Source organism: Aricia agestis, chromosome 14 (assembly GCF_905147365.1).
Source record: "Aricia agestis chromosome 14, ilAriAges1.1, whole genome shotgun sequence".
NCBI lineage: Eukaryota > Metazoa > Arthropoda > Insecta > Lepidoptera > Lycaenidae > Aricia > Aricia agestis.
The window spans coordinates 15,276,810-15,288,925 of record NC_056419.1 but is presented as its reverse complement, the minus strand read 5'-3'; the positions used below and the strand labels follow the sequence as shown (position 1 = coordinate 15,288,925).

Sequence of the window (12,116 nt, the reverse complement as noted above, 5' to 3'; positions counted from 1 at the left end):
CGGATAAAATTGAATTTTTTTTAATGGCCCAGACGTGGCCAAGACGAGGGTTTTAATTGGTTTCGATCTTATCTACCAATAGCACAATATACAGTAACAGATAATCTAATTTGAATGATTGTTTGAGACTCAATTTATATATTTTTTTCTATCGGCCTAAGAGGATTAAAGTAGTTATATTTCTCGTTTGTATTTGTGAACTGATTTTAATGGGGCGGCTGATTAGATGTAATTAGGCTAACTGCTGATGGACGTGAGGAGTAGGTCCAGCCACATTATTATACTTTGATGAATACTAACTTAATTGCTTATGGTTACGATTTCAATGTTCATATTATAAAACGCAATTTAAAAAGTTGTCATGTCAACATTGTGACGTTTAAATACTTTTTAAAATTGTAAAAAGTTTAGACGTCAAAATTACTGTGCCCATCATTATGTTAGGCTTCGCCTGATCACTGGGTTTTGAGAGTAAAAGGAAGAGAGAGCTCTCTAATGTACACACACATGGGTATACTAAAATCTCTCCTGCGTGGCCTAGTTTCAATGAAACCGGTCACCGTCACCGAACCGCGTGTGGCATTAATAATTATTGTTATACTCGTCCATAGAGTACAGAGCACTAGCGATTATGATTTGACGCGGCAAGTTCATGACCCAGATCACTGAGGTCGATACAGAGCTGCGTAATGCGTTCAGGTTTATTTTACCTCCGATAGAACTCTAATACTGACCACATAAAGGTCATTCTTGTAACTCCGAGGTTTATAGAGCGCGGTGTAACGCACGGATTGAGAATCGGATGCTTCTTTGTGACATAATGAAACAATGTTCGCTAACTTTTGGAGGTCGGTTACTTAATAAAGTTTCTACTGTTGTGTCTTCCATACTATCTAGACAACGCCGCAACTTCGCTATCGCGCGGAAACCGTATATTTTTCCGCAATAAAAACTATTCTTTGTCCTTTCAGTCTCTCAAGGTATGTCCACACCAGTGAATTTCATTTTTAAATCTTTTTAAAACGTTCATCTGTACCTCTTCAGTGGTACAGACACATAGTCAGACAGACACACAGGCAATAATTTTACTCGTATAAACTCTGACTGTGTTTTGTCTCTTGTGTGTTTAATAAAAATATTTTAACCTTCGACCACTAATATATTTTAACTATACCACGATTAACTTTGCCTTTTAATTTGGTTATGAACTTATGGTACATGATGGAATGTGGCGACAAAACTAATTATCACATGAGGCGCAACCAAGGTCGATGTTGAGGTCGCGATGACTCAATACTCAATGGTTGAGTAAACGCGCCGCTGCAGGCTGTGTGTCTCATCTTAAAGTCCTCCTACACGCATGATGGTTGACCATGATCACCATGATTGGGTAGCCGTCTACAGCACAAAATGCACGACTGTGTGAGTACTGTAAAATTTACTACAGCTACAAAATACTAAATATTACAGCAGTATCCCACTGTATAAATGTACTGTTTCGGAATGAAAAGTAGCCTTACCTATAGCTTACATGCTAATGAAGAACTTTGGTTGGACGTACAATCAAATCAAATTAAAATTCGTTAGGTAGTTTTGCATGAATGGGTAACATATCCATACATCCATACATTTGCACTGAAGATCCACTGCAAACTTAGCGTGTTTGTAGTCCGGAACGGCGTGGGCGGTGGGCGTTCAACCCATGAGTTGATTGTACTATTAACTATGTAATGTAATAGCTTCTAGTTAGTTAATATAGTTGTAACATTATCTTCGGAATACGTTGCCCTAGTAGTGTACGTCCATACTAATATTATAAATGCGAAAGTGTGTATGTCTGCCTATTACCTCTTCACGCCCAAATCTCTAAACCGATTTGGCTGTTAGGTATTAATATGTGAGTCCCGGGAAAAGACAGGGTACTTTTTAATCCCCGAAAAATGTACGGTTCCCGCGTGATAAGCGGATTTTGGCGCAACGCGACGCAATGCGGGCGTCATCTAGTTAAATATGATAGTACTAGGTAAGTACATACTTGTAAATATTTAATATTGTAATAATAATTAAAACCCATAAAAATATTAATAAATTAATTAAATAATATTACCTTCATGTCTTGAACATTCTAAAGAAGAGTGAAGGTTGCTTATTAGTTATTACACGTCATACTCGTAATAATAGTTAATATGTATTTAAAAGGTAGGTAAATAAACGCCAGCAAGTGTGCCTCATGCAGCATGCATGTTACTATTTGGTTACTATAACCGAGCGTTATGCGATATATTATGGAGATTGGAGATACATTGAGTAATGAGTTTCGGGAAAAATCATGGAATAGACTTAATACCGAAAAATCGCAGAACCGATTTCGATAAAATTTGGTATGCAGATACTCGGTGTCCCGGGAAAAGCCATATTATCCTATGGATAGGATACTAATGGAGGAAAGGAAAAATGTAGATACAGTTCTTGCACGATAAACTATTTTGGCGCAACGAAATTGCGGGCGTCATCTAATAATATCAAGATACTATGGAGTCTCGGGATAGTCGGGAATGGACAAAGGATATTTTATTGCGAAAAAAATAAGCAACGCGCGAACAAAGTTGCGTCTTGAGAGCAAAATCTAGTAATAAATAATTGAGCATAAAATATGTCCTATTCGTAAGTGAATACCCTAAAATGCTAATATGCCGTTGCCGACGGAAAAGTTACAAGTGTGCTGCTTTATGCTATACAGTATACATATTACCACATATTACTCGAGAATATTTGGGACATTTGGGACTGTTCTGAAGTGATAAATAAAACCTAAGCAGTTAGCCGTCGGCATTTGCTAAGCAAATTATGGAGAAGGTTCATAAAAAAAGGATATTTTAGAACTTGGCTCTTCGATATAATTTAGACTCGTTGCTATCTGGTAAATGGTAAGTAAGTATAGAAAAGTATTCGATGGGGTTTTTGGTATTCCAGAATGATTTAAAGTTAAAATATATATTCTAAAATTTTGAAAAAGATTCATTTAATACGTCATATACTTACTTATACATATTATTTTATTAACAATTGGGAAAAAAACCATATTTGTTTTCTGGATTTAAACTTCGGCTTCATCCGTGATTATTTTGGCCAGGGGTGGCTGAAACCAAAAGCTTTGGTTGGACATTTAGTGTCGACCTCCTTCTTCGAAAGAAACCGCAAAAGATCCCAAAACCGTATTTACAATAAAGAAAATACAATGGAAACGTGGCAACATCTGATTCAGCGTTTCTTAAAATACATTTCGTTTCTACCCTCTCAGCTTGTATCGGTACTAACAGAATACGAGTCCTCCCAATTCAGACATCAATCTGTACAATCATCCACGTGAGTCGAATAACTTCTTCCTTATTGCTTTTTCGATAAGTAATATGTATTTAGGTAGCAATTTTATTAACCGACTTTATTGCTGAGTATTGAAACACAAAATGCAGATTGAGTAACTGATTCTAGAAAGATCAGCTAATACGCAGTAACATGCGATTGATAACACTTTCCCCGAGGGAAACGCCGTCGGCGCGGTATTTGCGATGACGCTGAAGTATAATATATATTTCATACCAAAACAGTTGCTATGGTATGCCTTATCTTGATTATAACTTTTTTTTTGGTCACGCAGGGGTATGTGAGACTGGCCGACGCGAAGCGCCGAGCCTACCACTAAAACCACCTGCAATTCGCCCTCAGCCGTATACGGAGAGATCACACCCTCCACGACCGGCAGATCTACCGGGACCGGACTTCCACCAAACGGAATCGGGACGGCTCCGGCAAATCTTGATAATACCTCATGTAGCTAACAATAATAAAATAATAATAACAGCCTCAATGCTTGGTTACTCAACGTGCAGTTTACTTTTATGATTGTCAATAATCTACATATCATTGACTGCGAACAAAACGTGCGGTTACCACTTTTAGCGTTCCATACAGCGCTAATGGGAAAAATAAGCGAGCCTGCGAATACACAACAGACAACAGTTGACTTATTATTGACTGCAGCGCTTATCTTATCCGCTATCAGCCAATATCAGCCAATTCAGCCACCGCGAGACCTTGGCTGTGTACTGCGCCGCCTCTCCGCAATGTTGTTTCGCGTATACTTATTAAAAACGACCAAACGGAAGGTAGGATATTGCGCGAGGACGGGCAGAGCGGCGCGCCAGGCGGCAGGCCGCACCGCACGGCCAAGGACACGCTGACGTCAGCCTGACCTAATCGCGAGCCACATACGACAGAAGTGATTTCACCGCCCCGCGGAACTCCCTCGGGGCCGAGGGACAATAGTATCGGTCGGCCGACGTCGCGGAGATCGCTCGCATGTAAATAAACACGATAACGGACCGTCGCCAATGTTTTGGTTCGTCCGCACGTCGAGTCAACGTCCGCGTCCACAACACGGGCACGCGACGCGCCCCTCCACCGCGCTGGCCGTGCTACGTGCACTCCGCGGCCCGCCGCGCGCCTGGCCACTCACCTTTTTGAGCTGGAAGTGCTCGGGGCGCAGCGTCTCCTGGATCTCCTGCTCCGTGCCGCGCGGCGCCGCCTGCACCGAGCTGCGGAACCCGTCCAGCACGCCCTTGAAAGTGAACTTCTTCATCGTGAATCACGTGTCGCGCGGATCCTTTGTCCGAAGGCCGCTCGGCCTCGGCTACATCACAGCCATCCGCCGCGGATAGCGAGCCGGTTTTGGCAGAGGAAGGTCCGTCTCCCGCGCTCGCGCCGCTACTGCGCAGGGCAGCCCGGGCCGCCGACGACACGCGCCCGCCTCGCCGACGATCGACGAAAACTAGGCGAGGCACCGCCTCCGGAATGTACGGCAATGCGGTTGCGAACAGATCGATACACGGGAAAAGCGACACACGCGCATTGAGCACGAATTTGACACGCGCCGTCACTCGGCTCACTGCAAACTGACCGTAAAAGTGCGAGAAGGTCGATTGATCCCACCAAGCGCGCTAGCGACAGAGATAAATACACTTTGCGCATGTAGCCTCATACGTGACTCGCTACGGTACCAGAAAAATTCACAGCTGATATCAGCTTGCCACTATCGGCGCTAGAGGCCGTCCCAAATAAAATCAAAAAAATGACAACTACTAGTGACCCACTTCTTCTTCGAGCTATAATGTCAAAAATAATTACTCTTTGGTCAAAAATCTGTCAAAAAAACCTTTGACATATTCTGTCAATACACTGTCAAAATATGGCATCCGTAATTGTCAGCGTCAGCTGTTATCTGTCACTTCGTTTTGATTTTCCGAACCTCATCGTTTATTTCCAATAAAACTATAAATTACCTATCTATTTTATTGAAGAAAGTACAAACAAAATTTACACATTTTATTCGGAAACATGTCTCTTAAAGTGGTATCCAGAAGTTTTCGGACCTTGAGTTACGTTGGAAGCTACAAAAAAATCCGAGACCGGCCGCTAAAGTGAGTAAACTTATATAAAGTACACAAAACAAGTTGCAAAACCGGTAGAAGGATTTTTGCCTTACTTGTACTAACGTAAAGCAAGAATAATTTTATAATTGATCCATTTTTACACATAATTCTCTCTTTATAAATATTACATCACTTTTTTACTTACATGTTGCACGACAACTTAGGTTCCTTATTTAGTTAGATAGTTAGTTGGTTTATCAGATTATAGATAAACTCTTGACACGCTTAAAACTTAATACAAAGAGTAAATATCTTTGAGTTTCATGCTGCAATCATCATGACTTTTATAAACAAGCATTGTTTTTTATTTACTTTTAGAACATATCTTGTAATTTAGGATTAGATATTAGTACCAAATTTTTTGAATTAAGTAATTATTTTTCGTAATTGATGAAACTTATGTATTTGTGTTTAACAAATTAACTGCCAATGTAGTCAAGACTGAGGGGCGATCTTTAAGTATAAATTGTTCAATAAATTATATACAGATTTTTGTGTAACATCTGAAGTCTAAGAGTGCTTGCTTTCACAGCATATTAGAATTAAAGCTATACAGAGAAAACTATGATGGCCTCTGAGCAAGATTACAACATAAAATTTTTATTTTTACAGACTGTACTGTGCAGCCATTATTGGTGCTGGCTATGTTGCATACACACAACATAAAAACAACAAAGCGGAAATGAAAGAGATCATGTCACTCAGGAGCTACATGGCGGAACCGGTGACACCTATCAGCCAACTAGAGAAGAACCCTGATGACATGAAGACGCAGATGGAGCTGCTCATCATGAGAATACAGGCGGAGTTCTGTAAAGCTCTTGAGAAGGAGGAGGATATGGTAATTATAATTTGCTGTAAAAATTACAGTTGTGTCTCATGTTGACTAGACTACAGAATTACATAGAAATATAAAATGAGTACAAACACAAACAAAATTTTGGTACTTATTTATAATTTTTATGAATAAAGATAGTATATTAATTTTGCCACTTATTTTACTGACTGTAAATTAGTATATACAGATATTTTTCTCTTGTAGGCGTGGAGTGGTGAAAGGCCAGAAGATGATTTAGATTACAACCCCGACATGTTTGTACCAACTCCGGTATGGAATTTGTAGTAACACTAACCGTTTTAAATATAACATGGTTTGCCTTCCCCTCTGTGTACTACACAAAAAAAATTAAGAATAAATGACATAAAATATGACAACCTGTTACCCTTTTGACTACATATCTGTGAATAAATGATCTTGATCCATGATAAACATAATAATTATAAAATAAGGAAATATTGTTCATCACTGTTTACCATATTGAAAATGCATGCAAACTGGCCGCAATTATTATTCATATACTGCATAGAAAACATAGAAATTCATTTAATTCATATTACATTGAACTATTGGTACTCAGTACTTAAGAATATAGTTAACTTACAAATCAATTTAAGCATATATTATAATTATACCGGCAGAGCGATAACTTATTGTTTTAGGCCGGTATAAATAGTCAGTACTCAAGATGCATCTCGGTCTCAAGACGCGATTCGACTCTATGATTGGTCCAAATTTTGACAGCCAACCAATCACAGAGCCTGAACCGTGTATTGAGACCGAGATGCATCTTGAGTACTGACTATTCATACCGGCCTTAGTGAAGCTACCTATGCTACACTACTCGATACCACCTCATGTGCTCCAGCCACTATAGCTACAGAGCCAGAGGCGCACTAACCGCACATCCGTCCTACTCACATGCTGCTGAATCCTCTTTTTTTGATGTGTATTTTGCCCCCTGGCACATATTGTACCATCAAAGAAATTGATTCATAGACAGTTGACAAACCTACGTCAGTTGGTCGGGTTATGTCAGTTCATTATTATTGTTCATAATTTGGTCGCGTTACGTCAAACGGTCAAACCCAACCATATCAGCGGGGCTAAAATGGCCGCATCAATAATTCAGAAACTGAATCGTCAAAACAGTCAAACTGACGAATGTCAAATTAGTACGAATTACTAGACATGAATTGCAAGCAAAAAATGAATCATATTATGATTCATAATATTATGATTCTTCAAAGTGATTATTTTAGTCCCGCTGATATGGTTGGATTTGACCGTTTGACGTAACGCGACCAAATTACGAAGCAGGAAATTTTACGTAGTTTGCATCCTCTTTGGCGGGAAAGTCTATGTCATTATTTTTTTTACGCCACGCACAGGAGGCAAAGTTCAAAGTGGACAGGTGGACGCGCGCGGAGGGCGGGGGCGGGATCACGTGCGTGCTGCAGGACGGGCGCGTGTTCGAGAAGGCCGGCGTCAACATCTCCGTGGTGTCCGGCACGCTGCCCCCGCCGGCCGTGCAGCAGATGAAGAGCAGGTTGGTCGCACACCATTATACCATTTAAGTAGGTACCATCGAAGAAATTGATTCATAGGCAGTCGACAGACCAACGTCATTTCACATTTGGTCGAAATATATGTCAATTCAATGTAATTTTGGATATGTTAAGTGGGTTTGACTAAACACGACCAATTTACGTGGGTCCATCATCTGCCCATGAAGCAACCACGTGCCGGTTGGCAGCGGACGACATGACGCATCCGCAGACAAATTCATACAAACCAGCCTCCCTAGCATACGCCAACGAGATATCTCACTCTCGAGATAATTAAAAACTACTCGTCTCATAATGTCAAAATCTCGACATTATCTCAACAAAACTCTAAAAAAATGTGTTATTTCGATGATAGATCTACGCGAGAAAAAATGTTTGTCATGCTAGGATTAATAGAGACCATCAAACATCGAGAAAACATGTAGAGTGAGATATCTCGTTGGCGTATGCTAGGCAGGCAGACGTGTCCGTGCGACACGTCGTCCGCGGTTGCTTCATGTCGTCCGCTGCCAACCGGCACCACAAGAGTACTGCTTAAGGTGCCGGTTGGCAGCGATGATGATCTTTATAAAATAGAGCACTTATAAGGATGGTTGGCCGTATGGTATGTGATAACATACCCCATGAGGTATGTTATCAACTTATCACATACCATAACTAAATATAACACTTTAGCATCAGTGTAAAGTCTCACTATTGAGACCATAAACATTAAAATAACATTTTTAAATTCCAGAGGCAAGAACTTCGAGAACAAGGAGCTACCGTTCTTCGCGGCGGGCGTGAGCGCCGTCATCCACCCGCGCAACCCCATGGTGCCCACCATACACTTCAACTACAGATACTTCGAGGTGCAGGACAAGAACGGTCAGTTTATGGAAATTATCGTACTATCAGAGAAATCCTATGATTAGACTAATGAGTCCTATTGGCCAGCCCGGCTAGTATGCCTCCAGCTCGTCGCGCCATCTCTTCCTCGGCCGGCCGGGAAGCTGAGTTAGATGTCAAAAATGTATAGGACTTGACAAAAGATAAAACACATCCCTATGTGTCCTTGCGCTTGCGTCGATGACAGCTTGTTTTAGATCCCATACATTTTTTGACTTAGCTGTCAGCTCAAAAGGGGGCCTGCTATTATTATTTATTACCATCACTCGAATGCGGAATGTCGGTTGAATTGTATGCCGACACTCCCGGGAGAGACATAGGGGTGTAAGCGACATTAGAATCATGAGGATAAGCGTCCAGGCTCCAGAGACCAGACTTACAATGCCGATTCGACTCGGACTGTCTATTCTGTCATTAAAACATGTAAAGACTAAAAAACATGTTTGTATTTTTTTCAGAGACCCACTGGTGGTTCGGCGGCGGCACCGACCTCACGCCGTACTATCTCAACGAGGAGGACGCGGTGCACTTTCACCTCACGCTCAAACACGCCTGCGACTCCCACGACAAGTCCTTCTACCCCAAGTGAGTATGGCTCTGAATGACAAAGCCCGAACACTGCGTTTTTGCGTCGTATCGCTAAAACAACTATTTCTCAACAACGTACTTACCATCAGTATAAGAGCCAGGCCACACGGCGCGTTGCGTCGACGCAGCGCACGGACAGCAGCCCCCGAGACGAAGCGGGAGGGGGTGTTACCGTGTTGACGTTAAGACTGCATCGTAATAACGCTGCATTCTGCAATAGCGCAGCGTCCGTGTGGCCGGCAGCCGGCTATGCGTCAAAATGTTTCCGTTGCGACGACGCAATGCAACGCGCCTTGTGGACTGGCTCTAACTCGTTCATAGAAAGATGACGGACCTACGTTATTTGGTCGCATTATGTCAATCCCAGGTATGAGATCACGCCGACTAAAGGCTCATAACCCAATTTAACCAAATGACGTAGGTCCGCCATCTACCTATGAATCAATTTCTTCGATGGGACATTGTGTATAGAAAATATCGAAAAGGATCAGTAGCCTTAGCACGGCCACCAGTAGAAATGCGAAAGTATGGACAAACTGTGGACATAAACTAAAGGTGCCGTTCCGATCTTCACCGTGGCTAATCGCGACCGACAATAATTCAATTAAAATGCCACTTTATGACAGACTATAATATATGTCATAGAGTAGGATATTATTTGAATTTTTAGGACTATAGTCAGTCATAAAGTGGCATTTTAGTTGAATTTTTAGGAACGTAAAAAGATCGGAACGCTACCTTAAGTTTATCTCCACAGTTTGTCCATACTTTCGCATTTCTACTAGTGGCCGTGCTAAGGTTACAGGTGTCTAAAGAAGAAGCCTAAAAATTTAAATAAAATTATATTGTATTTAAATTTTCATGAACATTGTGACTGGGTCCAGCGGGGGTCGCTGTTTTATACAAGTTTTGTTATACATAACGCACTCGGTTTAAAGTTTTACAAACATTGCGGCCCAAAAAGTCCTGTAGTTTCACTCTATCCGTTCCACATCATTCATCTATCCATTCGTGTATTTATTTTCTTTAAAATTCCCACTGATTTTACTAACTTTTATTACTTCCATTGATCATGGCAATAATAATAATAATTATTGTTTAAAACACTCGATGATCTTGTCTATGATTATATTAGATTCAAGAAGTGGTGCGACGACTACTTCCTACTGACACATCGAGGGGAGCGGCGCGGCGTCGGCGGGATATTCTTCGACGACGTGGACTATCCCGACCGCGAACGGGCCTTCGCCTTCGTCACCTCATGTGCTGAGGCCGTCATACCGAGTTATTTACCGCTAGGTAATGTTTGACTCCAGTTGTGCTGTATCTTTTACAAAGACCAAAGGAACACCAAAATTGTTAGATGGGTCACAGTGATTTCCGTTGCTAAATAACGCATGGCACAACTTCATATCACCTTGTTTCCGTTGTGACGATGTGCAAGAAAACCTTAAGAAAGAACAAACCTACAAAATATAAACGCGCCTCAATACGTAACGGAATGTGGCTTCCTGTTTTTTGTATCTTTTTTACTTTCCCCACAATTGCCTGTACTAAACTATTCAGGTATTTAAATATTAGCCATTTGCGCATTATTTTTAAATTCTAAGGGCCTGTTTCACCACTTTCTGATAAAGTGCCGAATAGGCTATTCACAGCTTTTTTGACAGATTCTCCATACTTCATCTGTCAAGTTAAGTGGTGGATAGCCTATTCGGCACTTATGAGGAAGTGGTGAAACAGGCCCTAAGTCTACAGGCTTGATGTTATCTTTAACTGTACCTGTGTTTTCAGTTCAGAAACACAAGGACGCAGCGTACGGGTACGCCGAGCGGCAATGGCAGCTGCTGCGTCGCGGCCGCTATGTCGAGTTCAATCTCGTCCACGACCGCGGCACCAAGTTCGGCCTCCACACGCCCGGCGCCCGCATAGAGTCCATCCTCATGTCGCTGCCTCTCACCGCGGTTAGTACAGAGAAAAAGAGATAGAGATTGCTCACGTGCGTGCGAGCTCACGATACACCATCGTGAGCAAAGTACTATCAGTTGATTTGTAGGTAGATGGTGGCTATGAGTAATTTGAACGCGTTATGTTAAACCCAGCCGACAGATCACGACTTAAATTAGTAATTACCCGACCAAATGACGTATGTCCGCCATTTCCCTGAAAATAAATTATTGCTTGCACATACGCACGAACGCACGTATTCACGCACGCTTCTGCGTACGCCAATAACCATGTCTACAGCTTATGATAAAATATGTAAAACACTTTTAAAAACTGTTTAAAATATTTACCATTTTGTACATACTTATTTGTAAAGAACTGAGTTATTTATTAATTCTTACTTACAGAAATGGGAGTACATGAACGTTCCAGCACCGAATACACCCGAAGACAAGTTGATGCAGGTGCTCAAACAACCCAGAGACTGGCTGAAAATTGAAAATTCCAAATCAAGATCTCTGTAGATAAGTTGAAAAATCTATTTTGGCCATCGTTTTGCAAAATCAATTGAGACAAATTCACGCACATATAACATTGTGGCCATTCTGCTAAATCATTTTTGATAGTGCATATTGAAGATCATTTTTCAGAATATCTAATAAATAAGCTCGGAAGCAGCATATAAATCAAAAACAAACATAAAAAAGTCCGTACCCAGCTGATTGAAAAGCCCTCTAGTGGAATCTTTGAAGAACTGATTTTACAAAACCCTATAATGTATGCTGCTAGCTGCTTATA

At 41.3% G+C, this 12,116-nt stretch overlaps 2 protein-coding genes and 1 long non-coding RNA gene across 11 annotated transcripts in view; 2 read left to right on the top strand and 1 right to left on the bottom strand.

Annotated features, from left to right (window-relative positions):
• The window catches only part of LOC121733544 (syntaxin-binding protein 5), a 263,948-nt gene extending 258,837 nt beyond the window's left edge, over positions 1-5,111 (bottom strand). For all 8 annotated transcript variants that reach the window (XM_042123820.1, XM_042123821.1, XM_042123822.1 and 5 more), the window contains exon 1: positions 4,517-5,111. In XM_042123820.1, coding sequence (XP_041979754.1) covers positions 4,517-4,639 — 123 coding nt within the window. In that variant the 5' untranslated portion in view covers positions 4,640-5,111. The remainder of the gene's footprint in view (positions 1-4,516) is intronic.
• Positions 1-12,116, top strand: part of LOC121733549 — a 19,071-nt gene extending 6,955 nt beyond the window's left edge. Inside the window, exon 3 of the long non-coding RNA XR_006036576.1 lies at positions 12,057-12,116. This is a non-coding gene — a long non-coding RNA (uncharacterized LOC121733549). The remainder of the gene's footprint in view (positions 1-12,056) is intronic.
• LOC121733547 (oxygen-dependent coproporphyrinogen-III oxidase) lies at positions 5,330-12,063 on the top strand. 2 transcript variants are annotated; one of them, XM_042123832.1, is made up of 9 exons: positions 5,330-5,477; positions 6,102-6,330; positions 6,532-6,597; positions 7,719-7,876; positions 8,632-8,762; positions 9,242-9,368; positions 10,507-10,670; positions 11,166-11,335; positions 11,726-12,063. In XM_042123832.1, exons 1-9 carry the CDS (start codon positions 5,395-5,397, stop codon positions 11,840-11,842), a joined length of 1,245 nt encoding a protein of 414 aa, XP_041979766.1. In that variant the 5' UTR covers positions 5,330-5,394; the 3' UTR covers positions 11,843-12,063. The 2 variants fall into 2 exon arrangements, with proteins under 2 accessions (XP_041979766.1, XP_041979767.1); XM_042123833.1 differs by lacking the exon at positions 6,532-6,597.

Excerpts from the sequence above, each read along its gene's own strand:
- LOC121733547 (XM_042123832.1), top strand. The coding sequence starts at position 5,395 with ATGTCTCTTAAAGTGGTATCCAGAAGTTTTCGGACCTTGAGTTACGTT. Across the intron at positions 9,369-10,506 it reads GACAAGTCCTTCTACCCCAA|ATTCAAGAAGTGGTGCGACG; the intron begins GTGAGTATGGCT and ends TGATTATATTAG. Across the intron at positions 10,671-11,165 it reads ACCGAGTTATTTACCGCTAG|TTCAGAAACACAAGGACGCA; the intron begins GTAATGTTTGAC and ends CTGTGTTTTCAG.